A 17,500-nucleotide genomic window follows, 5' to 3' on the forward strand; every position below is an offset into this window, starting at 1 on the left:
CTCATTTCTACCTTGATATTTGTGTACCATTAGACCATTTTAGTGACATTAGCAAGGGTCTATGAAGGTCGAAATATTAATGGCCACAGTCCTCACTATTGTAATCCCCCACATGAGTTTCTGGAGCTGTGTCAAATCACCAAATAGTCACCAGAGTGAATATGAATGTGTGTCTTGGTACTGAAGGAGTTAAGACAATAGTTAGTTTATTTCCATTTTGTTTTGTTTTGATTTGTTTTGTTTGTATTCCGCTTTGCCGTCATTGCTTCCCCATACACAGAAGCACAAGAGTAAATACAAACACTCGTACAAAGACACAGACGAGCAGGCAGCGGCAGAGGTAGACATAGAAAGACAGAGACATAGACACAGAGAGACACAAAAAAAAGGCAGGCAGAGGCAGTTAGACTGGAGAGAGACACTGGAGGAAAAAAAAGGCAGGCAGAGGCAGAGTAAAGCACAAAAATAAATACAAACACTCGTACATTTCCCAAGACAACGGTTTGTTTATTTTTCCCGTTTGTTTTGATTTGTTTTGTTTAATATTATCTTGCCTTGCTTTCATTGCTTTCCATACACACACACACACACACACACACACACACACACACACACACACAATCACAAACACACTACTATTTCTCTTAAGGCAATAAATACTTCATAATCATTTCATTTTTCCCTATTTCATGTATTTCATTTTATTTATTTCCCTGCATTGTTTCTTATCACACAAACACCCACACATAAACACAAACACTGCTCCTATAATTTTTTTCTAAAGCAATAGTTAATCATCTTTCTATTGTATTCTACTTCATATGTCTTACTTATTTATCTTCATTATTTCCCATCAAACACAAACACTCCCACATGAACACAAACACTGCTCCTATATTTTCTACGGCAATAGTTAATTATCATCTCTTTCTTTTTCTTTCTTTTCTCTGTTTTTTTTTTCTACATTCTGCTTCATGTGTGTCTTATTTATTTACTTGCCTCCATTGTTTGCCACCACACAAACCCTGACACATGAACATGAACACAAACACCACTACTATGCATCACAAGGCTTGAAAAGTTCATTCTCATGCTTGTTTTTCTTTTCACATCCTACTTCACATATGCTTTGTTTATTTTGGCTGACTTCATCGCTTCCTGTACATAAATAGTCACATGGAAACAAACACAGTACTTCCCTTTCCTAATTTCTTTTTTTTTTCTTTTTTCCTTTTTTCTATCTTGGTTCATATCCTTTGTTTACTTCTCTGCCTCCTTTGTCTCCCATACACTCATGAACACTAACAACAATACTATCTTTCTTAATCTCTATCATGTTTTTATTTCCTTTTTTTATCCTGCTTCATTCATTCATTTAATTTTCTATTTTGTTTGCCTTTTATTGCTTCTTGTACACAAACACTCAAAGATAAACACAAACAATATTATCTTCTATCAATTTCTATCATGTTTTTTTTTTTTATCCTTTTTTGATGCAGGAGAGAAAACTGGTAAAAAAAAAAAAAAAAAAAAAAAAAGGCTTACTGGGTTACCAATTCCATTAAAGATCATAAGAATTATCCAGAAGTGAGGGACAAATATCTGGAAACCTCCCTGTTAAAATAAGTGAAGGCATAGGAAGATGGAAATACAGAAGCAGGCAGGGAGTTCCAGAGTTTACCAGAGAAAGGTATGAATGATTGAGAGTACTGGTTAACTCTTGCATTAGATACTTGGACATCCTGCTTCATATCTGTTCAGTTTATTACATTTGCTTCCGTTGTTTACCGTTTTACACACACACACACACACACACACACACACACACACACACACACACACACACACAAGCTGATACGTTTCTTGAAGCACCAATGACAGTCTCACATCTTTTTTCCTTAACTCCTTCATTACCAGAACATGCTTTTTATTTTCACTCTGCTTACTATTTGGTGATTTTAACCCCCTCAGTACTGGGACACATTTTAACCTTGAGTTTTGAGTGCGATTGGATCAGAAGATAAATGGCCACAGTCTTCACTATTCTAATTCCCCACATGAGGTTCTGAAGCTGTATAAAATCACCAAATAATAACAAGAATGAGCATGAAAGTGTATCATAGCACCGAAGGGGATTAGTAGCACCAGCAACATTACTAGGTAGCAGAGTATTAAGTGGTACAGGCTAAGCAGGTTAAGTTAGGCTAAGTTATCAAAAGCTATTAGATTCAGTTGAGAAATGCATCCAGTGACAACACAATCCTTTCCACTAAAATACATGATGTACTTAATGTGACACTTAAATGTCAGATTCCTGAAGTGACAACACAGTTTTCCACAAGTAATTACAACACATTAACACTAAGCATGAATTGTCCTTGTTTTAATATCCTGAATAGTGACACTCCTCTGCCAATAACCCAGTTCAAAGTAACATTTCCTAATATAAAGTGGGCAACATTTTCTTTGTAGACTCAAGATTGCATACTTCCTTCCTTCCCTTCCCTTCCTTTCCTAGATTCCTCTCTCTTTGTTCAACTCAACAAAGCATAAGTGTGAGTGTTCTCTTTCTATTCAATCCTTTACAAATGAAGCAAACACTAAGTCACTATCAATTCTGGTTTATACATTGTCTCCCCTTCCTTTCCTTTTTTTTATTCAATTCAACAAGGCATAAAATTAAGAGTGACAGTTCTCTTTCTATTCAATCCTTTACCAATAAACCACACACTAAGTCACTAATGTTTTTCTTATCAATTCTGGTTTATACATTATCTCCCCTTCCTTTCCTGATCTTCCTTTTTTTTTTTTTATTCAATTCAACAAGGCATAAAATAAAGAGTAACTTCTTTTTCTATTCAATCCTTTACAAATGAACCACACAGCAAGTCACTAATGTGTTTATCAATCCTGGTTTATACATTATCTCCCCTTCATTTCCTACTTTTCTTTCACTTTATTCAATTCAACAACGCATAAAAGGTGACTCTTCTCGTTTTCTATCCAGTCCTTCACCAACAAAACTCACTCTCTCTCTCTCTCTCTCTCTCTCTCTCTCTCTCTCTCTCTCTCTCTCTCTCTCTCTCTCTCTCTCTCTCTCTGTTTCTTTGATAATCTAGACAATTTATTTCCTGTGACAATCTCTCTCTCTCTCTCTCTCTCTCTCTCTCTCTCTCTCTCTGTTTCTTTGATAATCTAGACAATTTATTTTCTGTGACAATCTCTCTCTCTCTCTCTCTCTCTCTCTCTCTCTCTCTCTCTCTCTCTCTCTCTCTCTCTCTATTCACCACTTCTCTATACAAAAACACTTCTTTTTCCACATCCTCTGTTCACAGGTCGCAATCAAACAGCTGCAAATAAGACAACACACACACACACACACACACACACACACACACACACACACACACACACACACACAATAAATAAATAAATAAAATAAATAAATAAATAAATAAATAAATAAATAAATAAAAAAAAAAAAAAATACTTCAAATGTTTTCCTCAATCCATTTACTTAATCCCCTTCAATACTATGACGTGTTTTCATATTCATTCTGGTTACCATTTGGTGATCTTGTACAGCTTCAAATACTTATGTGGGGGAATTAAAAACAGTGACTCGGCCATTAATCCTCTGACCTCCATAAATCCTTCCTAATGTAAGTAAAATCATCTAATCACACCCAAATTCCAAGGTAAAAATGTCTCAGCACTGAAGAAGCTAATACACACTCTGGTGAACTCTGGAACTCCCTGCCTGCTTCTGTATTTCCATCTTCCTGCGACTTGACTTCATTTACGAGGGAGGTATCAAGACATTTTTTCCTTAATTTTGGCTAATTTGTTACTCTTCTTTTAGGGAACCAGCACTCAAGTAGGCCTTTTTCTTTCTTTTTTATATATATATATTTTGTTGCCCTTGGCTGGCTTCTCTTCTGCATAAAAAAATAAATAAATAAAAAATCTGTCTTTTTTTTTTATCTATTCTATCCACTTATCCACCAAGCTTCCCTTCCCTCACTTCTTTTCACAGTGTTTTTACATTCTCCTATTTCATCCATCTGTCCATCTATCCATCCATCAGTCTATCTCATCCTCAGGCTTCATTTCTTTCTAGTGTTTTTCCTCCTGTTCCATCTGTCCGTCCATCCACCCATCCATCAGTCAGTCCAGCGGCTATCAACACTAATGGCCTGTCAGTCAGTGCCACTAACCAGCCTGCTACTAATTCATCAGGCTTCACCACACATCATCAGTACTTCAGGTTGACTAAGACTAACATCAATCTATCAACGAATGCACCTGTTTACTCTGTGTCTGTGTCTGTGTGTGTGTGTGTGTGTGTGTGTGTGTGTGTGTGTGTGTGTGTGTGTGTGGGGAGAAACACCCCTCACCCTTCAACCCCTCTGGACACCCACTCCCCCCCCCCACAGTGCCTCAGGGTGTCAAGTCCCTGGCTCCTATGGCACTGACCTGGCACTCCCCCCCCTCCTCCTCCTTAGTGCACCTGTTTATTGTGTGTGTGTGTGTGTGTGTGTGTGTGTGTGTGTGTGTGTGTGTGTGTGTGTGTGTGTGTGTGTGTGTGTGTGTGTGTGTGTGTGTGTGTGTGTGTGTGTGTTCATTCATAAGTGCAGTGAGTGAGTTGTACTTGAGTCATATTGTGTGGTTTTTGAGTCATTTCTGGTCATGTTGAAGTGAGTGTCTGTGGTTGCACTGAGTCACCCACAGTTTGGCAAGAGGTAGGCCTTTGGTAATAATCTTGTTGCTTCTCCCTATGTGAGAGAGAGAGAGAGAGAGAGAGAGAGAGAGAGAGAGAGAGAGAGAGAGAGAGAGAGAGAGAGAGAGAGAGAGAGAGAGAGAGAGAGAGAGAGAGAGAGAGAGAGAGAGAGAGAGACAAATGGAAAAGGAAAATTGATAAAAGAAAATTATAAAAAGATGAAAATAAGAAAATGATTAAAAAGAAATAAAAACAAGAAAATTTAATATAAATGATGAAAATGAGAAAATGATTAAAACATGAAAAAAAATAAATAAATAAAGATGAAAATAAGAAAATTTTAAAAAAGGGCTGAAAAAGAATGACAAAAAAATGAAAAAAAATTATAAAAAGAATGAAAAAAGAAAATGAAAATGATGAAAACAAGAAAACAATGAAAATGATGAAAACAACAATAAATTACTATGTTTTGGAAGGAGCTATGACAATAAAGCACAACGAATCTAAACACCTTGCTAGATACCTGACACACACACACACACACACACACACAGACATTTATCCCTTGTTCTTTTGGCTAACTCTCTCAGACCTGCAAGGGAACTGGCAACTAAGTAGGGCCCTTTTTTCTTTTTGTTTCCATTTTATGTTGCCCTTAGCCAGTTTTCCAATCTTACACACACACACACACACACACACACACACACACACACACACACACACACACACACACAGAGTAACAGCAGCAATGTCTGTAACCATTTTAAAGGTGACATGACTGCTCACCAATAGACACCCTGGCTTTGTGCTCACCCTCACCCAGTCACTACACCCTCACTTCACCAGTCACCCTCACTTCACCAGCCTGTCCTGTCTCACTTCACCACACTTCACCAGCCACCCTCACCTCACCAGCCTGCCTCACTTCACCATGCTTCACCAGTCATCCTCACTTCACCACACTTCACCAGCCACCCTCACTTCTCACTGGTCACCTCTACACTTCACTTTCCCTACACAATCTCTCAAGTTCCCAGGATTTATTAAAGGTAATAATCTCTCAAGTTCCCAGGATTTATTAAAGGTAAGATGATTAACCCATTTTTACTTTAGACAACTTTACCTAACCTTACCTAACCTAACCTAACCTAACTCAACTCAACCTAATCTAACCTAATCCAGCCTAACTTAATCTAACCTAACCTATCCTAACTTAACTTATCTTAACCTATCCTAACTTAACCTAACCTATCCTAATTCAATCCCATCTAACTAAAACTAATCCAATTTTAAGCTAACAAAACGTAATCTAACTTAACCTGACTTAACTTAATCTTTTATATTCTTGTCATCCAATGGTCTTCTTACTCCTCTTTACTCCACTTACTCCTTATTTCTCTTCTTTATCATCTTTCTTCTTCGTCTTCTCTTTTATATGTACTCTGATTTTTCTTTTTTCGTTTTTCCTTCGTGTTGTCATTTATCTCTTTGCATTTCTATTTTTTCATCCCTCCCATAGCTTATAATCCTTCCCTTTCATCTTATCTCTCTCTCTCTCTCTCTCTCTCTCTCTTGTTAGGTTAGGTTATCATCCCTCCCATTCTCTTCCTTCTCTCTCTTCTCATTTATCTCACTCTCCCTCTTGTTACTTCTCTTTATCAACACTACCACACATTCTCTCATCCTCCTTTTCTATTCTATTCTATTCACCTCCTTCATTCTACTCTCTCTCTCCTTTTTACATCTTTTATCCTTCCTTCATACACACACACACACACACACACCACACCATAACACAAGAATAGAACAGCAAGGTAGTCAAAAGTCAATTACATAATCTTCTAGTGTAAAAACCACAAAGAAATTCTACACAGTTGCATCAATACCTGCTTTAACTGACAATGTTCCTCAGTATGTAGAAATTAAAGTATATATGGAACTTCACATCACACCCCATCCCTCCCACACACTTTCCGACTCACCACACATCCTCCTACATGAGTCAGCCTTCCTTCAGGACAAGTGAGTGATGGATAAGCCTCTGTGATGATAAGGAGATCCCTAACAACACACTGGGGACATGGAGGTGGCTGTGCTGTGGCCATGTGTGGTAGTGTCTAGGTAAGAAGCTTTGTATTGAGAGGACGAGAGGGAGAGGGGTGATAGTGTTATGGCAGTGTGTAGTAATGTGTGGTAGTGTCTCGGCAAGCTTAGTATCGAGAGGAGAGACAAAGGTGCTACAGGTGTCTTATGTGAAATAGCTCGATTAGCTTTAAGTGTTTGAAGTGTTTGTTTGCATAAATGGACGTTTTATGTGTTTTCAAGTTTTATTCCGTTCTTAAACCCTTAAATACCATGATGCATTTTCATATTAATTCTTCTTACTATTTGGTGATTTTATACAGCTTCAGAAACTCAGGTGGGGGAGTAAAATAGTGAAGACTGTGGCCATTAATCTTCTGACATTCATAAAGCCTTCCTAATGTCAATAAAATCATCTAAGCATACCCAAACTCAAGGTAAAAATGCATCCCAGTACTGAAAGTGTTAAGCCATTTACAAGTTCTTAAAGAAAACATTTTGATAGACCACATCTTCCAAGTCCTCCTGTAACTGTGATATTTGGTTAAGGTCAATAAACATGTAATCATCTATCTGTGTGGTAGTGATGGTTGGTGCAAAAAGGATTGAAGGATTATGACCTGTATTCTAAAACACTCCTGAATGCACCTTCTCTATTTTCAAAAGGCTCTAGTTGTAACTACACTGAATTTCACATGCATTTCTGTGATTGTACAGACAGATTAACAAGATTTCTACACTATTAACTTCTTCAATACTGGGACATATTTTTACCTTGAGATTTATGTACTATTAGACCATTTTATTTGCACTAGGAAGAGTCTATGGAGGTCAAAAGATTAATGGCTACAGTCTTTATTATTTTATACCCCACATAAATTTCTAAAGGTGTACAAAATCACCAAATAGTAAGCAGAATACATATGAAAGTGCATCTTGGTACTGAAAGGGCTAACTGGTGAAATGCTTTTGAGAACTGGTTGATGATCTCTTTCACCATGATTGACAGTCATGGTGAGAGGAAAGTTTCAGAATAAAGGACGCTGTAGATACGTTTCTGGTGACTTCCGATGTAGAAGACAAGGAAAAAAATTATCAAATGCAGTGTTTGGGATATGGAATGTTAAATTAACCCCTTCAATACTGGGGCACATGTTTACCTTGAGATTTGTGTATGATTAGACCATTTTACTGACATTGGGAAAGGTCTATGGAGATCAGAAGATTAATGGCCACAGTTTTAACTATTTTAATGCCCCACGTGAGTTTCTGAAGCTGTATAAAATCACCAAATAGTAATCAGAATGAATATGGGAATGTGTCCTGCTCCTGATGATATTAAACTGCAACAAGTGAACATACAGCACATCACTCAAAATTAAGAATCACCACAAAATAAAAACATAAACAAATCAGATCACTCTCTATAGATTGTACCATAAGGAGCCCAGACATTTAGTGCCCTTTAGACTGCAACACCCTTCAAACTGCAACATGAACAATAACACCACTCAAAACGTAAGAAACACCGCATAACATTACATCAAAAACAGAGACCAGATATTTAACTCTATAGATAGCCATACAGAGACCAGATTGCACCACCCTTCAACACCAACAAGAACAATTACACCGCTCACAATTAACAATCACCACAAAACGTAACATAAAAAATAAGGAAACCAGATATTTAACTATATTGCACCATACAGAGACCTGATTGCACCATAATTCAAACACCAAAACAATTACACCACTCAATTCAGAATCACCACTAAACATAGCATGAGAACACAAGGAGACCACATATTCAACTCTATACATTGCATCACCCTTCAAACTGCACCAACAAGGATCACACCGCTCACAAAAAGGGTCACCAAACATTTACACCCCATCCCTGCCCAGCTGATAAGACAACAGGATGTAGATCAACTCGCACCATTTCAATTGCTACTAAACAAACACACAGAAGAGTTCAAGTGTCAAAGCTCACCCCACTCATTATCAAAGCTCATTAACTCTGGATTTAGATAACATGAGGACTATAGCAACAATGACTCTTTAACCCCTTCAATAGTGAGACGCATTTGTACCTTGAGATTTGTGTATGATTAGCCCATTTTATTGACATTAGCAAGGGTTTATGGAGGTCAGAAGAATAAGTGGCACAGTTTTCACTATTTTAATCCCTCCCATGAGTTTCTGAAGCTGTGTAAAATCACCAAATAGTAAAAAGAATTAATATAAAAATGCATCATGGTACTCAAGGGATTAAACAGAGTGAAGAGCGTAGAGTGAAGAGTGATGAGCATAATTTTAAAATCACACTTAACAAACCTCATCATAGCAACTCTTAACAAGGCTCTACACAATGAGAGAGAGAGAGAGAGAGAGAGAGAGAGAGAGAGAGAGAGAGAGAGAGAGAGAGAGAGAGAGAGAGAGAGAGAGAGAGAGGATAGCAACACTGGTTCTTTAAACAGCTAAGAGTGAAGGCTGAAGAATGAAGACAAGCATTGAACATCATACTTATCAAACCTCACTGAAGCAAGTCTTGACCCTTTCAATACTGAGAGACATCTTTTATCACGAATTTGGGTATAATCAGAACATTTTACTGACATTAGGAAGAGTCTATGGAGGTCACAAGATTAATGGCCACAGTCTTCACCATTTTAATCCCTACATAAGTTTCTGTAGCTGTATAAAATCACCAAATAGTAAGCACAATGAATAAGGAAATGCATTATAGCACCGAAGGAGTCAACAAGGTATTTAGATAAGGGGACATGACCACACATTCTCCCACAATGACAAACAGATAACTAACTCACAGCACTCAAAGAAACACATGGAATCTTTTTAAAACTGTAGATTTTTGCAACTTCTGGTAAATTACGTGTACAGAGGTGGCAGTAGAATAAGAAAGCATGTCCAAGAGTGACCAGAAAGGAAAGCTGTACCGAAATAACAATGTGTGTGTTGTGTTATGACTGCCGAAAGAGATAAGAGAAGTACAAGCCAGTAAGGAAAGCTGTACCAATAAAGCGACATGTGTGTTGGATTATGACTGCTGAAAGAGATAAGAGAAGTACAGACCAGTAAGGAAAACTGTACTGAAATAGCAATGTGTGTGTTGTGTTATGACTGCCGAAAGAGATAATGGTAAGAGAAGTACAGGCCAGTTAGGAAAGCTGTACCAAAATAGCAATGTGTGAGTTGTGTATTATGGCTGCTGTAACAGATAAGAGAGGTACAGGCCAGTAAGGAAAGTTATACCAAAATAGCAATGTGGTGGTGGATTAAGACTGCTGTAATAGGTAAGACCAGTACAGGCCAGTAAGGAAAGCTGTACCAAGATAGCAGCAAGAAAGGAAAGGTATACCAAAGTAGCAGCAAGTTAGGAAAGCTGTACCAAAATAGCAATGTGTGTGTTGGTTTATGACTGCCATAACAGATAAAACCTCATTGAAACACTTCATTCCTGACACACTGCAGCATTACAGACGACATTTGTGTGACTAGAGAAAGAGTGTTGCTTGTAAAGTCTAATCACAATACATAGGTACATTTTCTGAAGCTGTACAAAGTCACCAAATGTTAACCAGAATGAAGATGAAAACACTGTTACAAGGTTCACCGTGCCACGCCATGCAGCAGCACACACACACACACACACACACACACACACACACACCCAGGCAGTTCCTTCCTTCCTTCCACTAGTATTTCCAGTTGTTTCAAAGTTGGCTCAAGTTTCAGTAAGTCTGCAAAACAATTCACCGAGGACTGAATGAGTTGCCGGTGGGGTGAGAAACCAACGGTACTCAGACAATTGGCGCTTCCCTTACTGACGAGTGGCTGGATGGCGGTTAACTGTATGCTTTATCCTCTTTCATTTATTCATTTATCTTTTTTAATGAGGGAGTATCTATATCTGCTTTATTATTATTCTTTAAGTGGGAAAACTGGCACTTCCTTTACTGACAAGTGGCTGGATGGCTTTCAATCATATGTCTTATTCGATTTACATATTCTATTTATTCATTTATCATTTTTTGAGGGAGTATCTATAACTGCTTCATTATTTTCCTTTGAGTGTGGAAATTGGAGCTTCCCTTACTGATTAGTGGCTGGATGGCTGTCAACTGCATGTCTTCTTCTATCTACCTATTTCATTTATCACTTTTTGAGGGAGTATATGTATCTGTTTTTAATAATTTTTTTTTTTTTTCTGAGTAGGTGTGTATTCAATCTATCATGAATGGTGAACTGAATAACTGAGAAATAAAAAGGTAAGGTAAGGTGAGGTAAAGTAAGGTGAGGTGAGGGGAGGGGAGGTGAGAAGTGAGATGAGGTGAAGGGAGGGGAAGTGAGATGAGGTGAAGTGAAGTGATGTGATGTGATGCTGATGCTATGTGAGGTAAGGTGAAGTAAGGTAAGATAAGATAAGATAAGGTAAGGTAAGGTAAGATAACATAATATTAGATTAGATTAGATAAGGTAGGGGCAAGTAAGATAAAATAAGGCAAGATATGATAAAGCTAGGTTCGATAAGGCAAGACAAGATAAGCCAAGATCAAATTAGGTTAGATAATGCAAAGACAAGATAAACTCAGATTAGATAAAGCAAGACAACACAAAGTAAGACAAAATCAGGCACAGAGAGGTAATTTAAAACACAATAAAGTAAAGTATGGATGAGACAAACTAACACAAGGCAACCCAACAAAACCTGACCACTTTTAACCCACAAACATGAGTCACAGCCGGGAAGGAAGACATGAGGTGGCTGTGATAAGCATGACACTTCTTAGCAATGACTATGACCTGGCAGGGAGTCATGGAGTATAAGGTTAGGCAAACACACCTGACCTTTAAACGTCGTCCCTCCTCCCTCCACCTCACCTCCTGCCCTCATACCTCACCAAATGACAATCAGGGTAGGTTGAGTTAAATTAGGTTAGGTCAAGTTAGATAGCAAGGAAAGGTCATTGTATAAGGTAAGGTCAGGTCAGATATATTAGAAATGGTGTTGTCCTATTAGTAAGACAATCAGGTTGGGTTGAGTTAGGTTAGGTTAGGTCAAGTTTGGGAGCAAGGAAAGGTCATTGTATAAGGTAAGGTCAGGTCAGATATGTTAGAAATGAAGGTGTTGTACTATTAGCTAAAGAGACATAAGATTAATATTATGATTTCCTGTTTAAATAGCTGTGTATGTTGCAAAGGTTACTATTGTGAAGGTTTAGTACTGTAAGCTAAGAAACAGACAACACTAACATTATTCTGGGTAAATATAAAGATGTTGCTATTTACTCACTAACCTAACCTAAACTCTACTAACCTTATTCTTGTCAATATCAATGCAAATAACCTTAACATCTTCAGCACCATGACGCATTTTCATTCTGCTTACTATTTGGTGATTTTATACAGATTCAGATACTTATGTAGGGGGATTAAAATATTGAAGACTGTGGCTATTAATTTTCTGACTGCCATAGACCCTTTGTAATGTCAATAAAATGGTTGAATCAGACGCAAATCTGTAAAAATGTGTCTCATTGCTGAAAGGGTTAAAATTGATCTATATGATTTTTCCTTGGTGTAAGAGGGGAAGACCAACAAAACGCAACAAATAAAAAAAAATAAAAATAGACCCAGTGCTGGAAATAATAAGAGGAAGGGAAGGAATGGGAAAGGTCAATGTGCCTTAGTAACATGTCAAGTGTGTACTGTGACCTCATCTTTTCCAGCCTCCTCTCATCCTGCTCCACTGTGTTATTAAACGGATGTGACGTTAAAATGACGTTTTGACGTGACTCAAACCGGATTTATGAGATTCATGATGATACTTCCGAGAGTGGCAGTAAATAAACATTGACACACTCACACATTCATTAACACACACTCACTCATTAATGATACATGCTCACTCACACACACACAAATTCTCTCACGCCACAACACACAGGAATAATAACAAAACTTAAAATCTAACCAATAATAAATAGAATAAGAAAAATAACCACACCACACTACACCACCACTACCACTATAGCTGTCACCAGTCACCCCTCACAACACCGCCGCCCCCATCCCGCTAAGACCCCCCCCCTTGACCTGAGCAGCTGTCACCCCGCACCCCCCCCTCGGCCACTCCCCAGCGTGGTGTTGATGGCCCGGGGTACTCACCATTGTGCTCTGTGAATATGTTGGCCCCGGCGGTTCTGATGTCGCGGCCTGAGCGATACTTGGCCTTGGAGGAGCGAGTGATGGTGCCCGAGGTGAGGTGTCGCTCCTTGCCCTGCTGCCCGCCCATCTCTTCCGCCTCTCTCGCACTCTCTCCTGCTCTCCCTCCCTCAGCAGCACTGGGATAGCATGGTGGCACCCTTCGTTAGTGTCTCACATCCCGGCATCACCGCGACCCGCCTCTCCGTCACGTCGGGCCCCAAAATGTCCGGGTGAAAGGTCTCTTCATCAGGCAGGGGAGGGCCGTGACGCGTCCATCTTGCAGGCTCACCACAGACTGCCGCGCCGCCCGCCAATAGATGGCGCCCACACCAGCCACACACCAGAGCATCACCACCCGCACACACCACACACACCACACCAAACCATCTATACTACCTAGCTCATCTATTCACTGCAACTCTGTGTCAATAAAACAAAATATGGACATCCTTTTGACATACATGGTGACTCACACAGACACACACAGCTGTCAACGACCGAGTATTTGCGCATCACCTTGCGCATGTAGCTATGTAGCAGAGCTCAGTGTATCATGCAGTCTCAATATGAGCCTTGTTGCATCTAAATATTGTAATGAAAAAAAAAACTTAAATTTACTTATACAAACATACAGTCCCATACGAATGTAGATCAAGAAACTCAGCGTATCCACACATGGGGTGGGGTGTCTCACTATGTGCTTTGCCAACTCGTAACTAGAGCACTAGTACATCATTATTTAAAGACAGTATACTGAATATAAGTCCATGCTATCAGTGTTTAATGTGATGTCAGAACACCAAGCGCTTTTGTTCAAAATATGTATAATTTTCCATACATATGAGCCATACATTAAATTTAGGAGGAACAGCCTGGTTTTCTTTCATGATAGTAAAAGAACCTAAACTATACTAAAGTTTCATCCACAAACATGACAGTAGATCTGGAAGAGGCAGTAAGCCTGTGTCTCCAGATCAGTAGCCTCATCGTCGGCACCGGTGTCACATGACACATGCCAAAGTGTGGCCCGTGACAGTGTTTAGTTGTGTCTTCTGCGCATGCGCGGCTCGGGAGCAAACGACAGACACTATAATATTATTATTATGTTATGCCTAAAGCTATGACAGAATGTGACAAGTGATATTGTGTGAATTTAAACAATTCGATTTTCTATTAATATTACAGTAGCCATTGGCTTTCAGCATGTATCGGTGGAAAGACTAGGTCCTCACTATATGGTAGAAAAAGAACCAAAGAGCAGAAATATCACTATTTTTTTTATATGGGTGGCCTAAAATATGTTGTGACTGAAAACAGTGTTAATATAGCTCATTTTTCAATGACACACGAGACATGGGACTTGAAATGTATGTCATACCTTCTCCATAATCGCGTTGGATGCTTCCATGCCATACTTTAATTGTCAGAGCAGGCAGCGGCGTCGTTTAAAAAGGTAGGTACACACCGAATGCGATGCTACGCGATGCACGCGATACACGCTATGCAAAGCTACGTGGCTTACAATCGCCTCTGTGTATTTCAATAGGTGTGTTCACACCCGCTGGGAAGCTACGGGCGCTACGCCAGCTACATCGCATGCATAGCTTGACCAGTCGCCGACCCGGCGATATTTTCAAAGCACAGCTCAGTTAGCGCACGCGCACTTGAGTACTCAGGGAGTCCCCCTGTCTGTGTATAGGCGTGCTAAATAGAATGTTTTGATTCTAGTGGAAGTTTGACAAGTTGCAAGGAATTTCATTAGTGTTTTCTTGATTCTAGAGGAAGTATTCTTTTGTTTTTGCTTTTTTCAAGGGTGTTTTCAGAGGTGCAGTGAAGATCATTAGTGTTTGGAAGGATGTTTTATTTATTTATTTTTTTTAGTTCAAATGAAAGTTGGAGTTTTCTACCGTGTGTTTATGAATCGAGCGGAATTGTTAACAAGTTGCACGGTTTGTAAAGTTGACTTCTTGATTTTAGTGAAAGTTTAACAAGTTGCTGGGATGTTAAGGGTGGTTTTAGTATAGAAACAAAAACAGAAAGACAGAAAAAGAACAAAGTTGCTGGGCGGTCCAGTCTGCTATTTTTGTACAAAATAAATAAATGAATAAATAATTACATAGGCAAATACAATTAAAACAACAAAAAGGAGAAGGTGGTCAGTGGTCACCCGTCCAGGTTCGAGTCGTAGACAACGTTGTTTAACTTCACTGGCCCAACGGTCACCCAACCAGCCCCGACTCAGATACAGTGACGCTTAACTTCGCTTCACTTGTGTGCTGCTGTCTTTAGGGTACGAGTAGCTCATGTAGCCGGGAAAACCTGTGTACCCCTTGATGTTCCCCACGAAGCGATTTTCTTCGTGGATATAGACGCCGATCAGCACGTCTTCCCGGATTTTCCCCGTTCGTTTTTCTTGCCTCAGCTTTTGGACGGTGGGTGACTCACGGAGGGCAGCTGATGGCGTAGTTGTCCTTTCGGCCTTCGGAAGCACCAACCTAAGGGTATTAGGTGAAGGCCTTCGTCGTCGCTTGGTCTTGGTTACCCAGCCGTCGTCTTCTTCCTGCTTGCCGGAGGGGGGCTGGGGATCGGAGGGGAAATTTGGCTTGCTGGCCTGGGGCGAAGGGCCCTCCCCTTCACTTCCACTACCCAGGACGTCCACTTCCTCATCTTCCTCCTCGTCGTCATCTTCTTCTCCCGGTACGTCGTCTTGCGTCTCCTTCCTGTTCCGGGGTTTGTCTCCCGTTGGCTCTGGTTCTGCTGCTGTTGCTGCTTGTTGGTTTGGAGCAGCCTCGGTCCCGGGCTGGTCTCGACGAGAGCGACTCCTATTGGAGGGTTAGAAGTGGTCAGGGCGCTTAGCGGAGTTTTAATGGCTGGCAGGCCATTGTGCTGCAGGATGGTAGGTAATAACTCCTGCAGGTGGCGATGGTCCGATCCTGCTAAGGCCTTGGCCGTAAAAATACAGGCTAACACTTTTGCCTGTATGTCCTCCTCTCTCTGTGGATTGCGTCGTGTGTGCTAGCTGCTCGTGACGGGGTAAGGATGTGAGCCGACGGGCACCACATCCCTTGCCTCTGGTCCTCTTTCTTTCCTCCCTGATGGCGAGAACTTGGTCTCCTTCTCTGGGAGGCCGGTCCTTAAGAGACCGGGTGAGGCCAGATGCGTGGCAGAATACATCTTTTCCTGTTCTAAGGTCTTGGATAAACCCGCATCCTGCCTTCACGTTGTACCATTTGACAAGTCCAGGGTGGTCTACGGGACTTGCCATGGTACGTCGTCGGAGGGCTGTCTGCCTGTCTTGGTGGTCTTGTCGTGTGTGATGTATGACTGAGCATCGCATTCTTTATAACTTTATAAGGCTTGAAGGGGCGGAGCTTATCGTGATGCCAGCCAATCATCGTCCAGGATGAGTTATCGTGAACATTTCTATTTATATTTTTTATTCAATAACAATTGCTTCATATGATATTTTACAAAAATCGACATCTTATTTTATTTTATTGTAATAGTTTATAACATTAAAAACATCCAAGAGCTCATAATAAACAAGCTCATTTCAGATTTTGGTTCTTCACGTTCTATGAGAGTGACGCTACCTCTCCCAAAGTCACTAGAAACATACACGGACCTTGACCTCTTCTATATCTGCCTTGACATCAGCAATGGTGCGTGCTCACAGTGTCAAAAGGTACCGACCACTGGGGCGTACGAAATTAAATACTGTTTCCCAAGGGTTCCTTAGAGATACAAATAACTATCCAGTGGTGAACTTTTAATTTCGTAATGCAACGTAAAAAATGTAGAAATATAAAGCGGCATGTGGGACACAATGTCGTAGTAGTGGCGGGTGATGGAACCAGGGATGGATCTCACAACCGGCGCTAGGCCGCGGCTCCTGCAAGGCCCACCAGCAGGCGATGCAGTAGACTCAGTCAGCCATCCCTCACTCCTGCACCAGCCATCGCCTTTCCTCGATAGAGTGCAGCCTTTCCCTGCGACAGGTACGTGGACTCTTGCTACTTATTGGGATCATCCTCCTCTAACTTTTCTATCTTGACAGGCCATATGAATATGATACTTTATTGCAGTGCAGCTGATGAGATCACCGACAACGTACGTACATAGCTCTGTCCATCACGTTAAGCAAAACGTGGCAAAGAGTATATCTTCAGAAGGCTTTTGATGCAAACGTCTAACACGGATTTGATGAAAAGATCGAAGTCTTTTTTCAATCTTAAGACACGACAATACAAACCAAAACAAAACTGATATAGTACTGTGTGTGTGTGTGTGTCACACACACACACACACACACACACACACACACACACACACACATATATATATATATATATATATATATATATATATATATATATATATATATATATATATATATATATATATATACACACACACACACACACACACACACACACACATATATATATATATATATATATATAT

General features: G+C 40.0%; 3 protein-coding genes across 3 annotated transcripts in view; 1 reads left to right on the forward strand and 2 right to left on the reverse strand.

Annotated features, from left to right (window-relative positions):
* Positions 1 to 13,358, reverse strand: part of LOC123513640 (tyrosine-protein kinase Abl-like) — a 54,755-nt gene extending 41,397 nt beyond the window's left edge. Inside the window, 1 exon segment of the mRNA XM_045270915.1 lies at positions 12,998 to 13,358. Coding sequence (XP_045126850.1) covers positions 12,998 to 13,124 — 127 coding nt within the window. The 5' untranslated portion in view covers positions 13,125 to 13,358.
* Positions 13,359 to 15,290: 1,932 nt separating this feature from the next.
* LOC123513584 (Y-box-binding protein 1-like) lies at positions 15,291 to 16,301 on the reverse strand. Its single transcript, XM_045270834.1, has 2 exons — positions 16,057 to 16,301; positions 15,291 to 15,858 (listed from the first exon to the last, which is right to left on the reverse strand). Exons 1-2 carry the CDS (start codon positions 16,299 to 16,301, stop codon positions 15,291 to 15,293), a joined length of 813 nt encoding a protein of 270 aa, XP_045126769.1.
* A 141-nt stretch (positions 16,302 to 16,442) lies between these two features.
* LOC123513646 overlaps positions 16,443 to 17,500 on the forward strand; it is a 3,352-nt gene continuing 2,294 nt past the window's right edge. The window contains exon 1 of the mRNA XM_045270931.1: positions 16,443 to 17,034. Within this exon, the coding sequence (XP_045126866.1) occupies positions 16,884 to 17,034 (151 nt within the window). The 5' untranslated portion in view covers positions 16,443 to 16,883. The remainder of the gene's footprint in view (positions 17,035 to 17,500) is intronic.

The sequence above is a fragment of the Portunus trituberculatus genome, chromosome 36 (assembly GCF_017591435.1).
Source record: "Portunus trituberculatus isolate SZX2019 chromosome 36, ASM1759143v1, whole genome shotgun sequence".
In the NCBI taxonomy this organism is placed as follows: Eukaryota; Metazoa; Arthropoda; class Malacostraca; order Decapoda; family Portunidae; genus Portunus; species Portunus trituberculatus.

Bases quoted from the DNA above. Each gene is read 5' to 3' on its own strand.
- LOC123513584 (XM_045270834.1), bottom strand. From the start codon at position 16,301: ATGGCAAGTCCCGTAGACCACCCTGGACTTGTCAAATGGTACAACGTG. The intron at 15,859-16,056 runs GCTAGCACACAC...ACCCTCCAATAG, and splicing joins TCCTTACCCCGTCACGAGCA to GAGTCGCTCTCGTCGAGACC.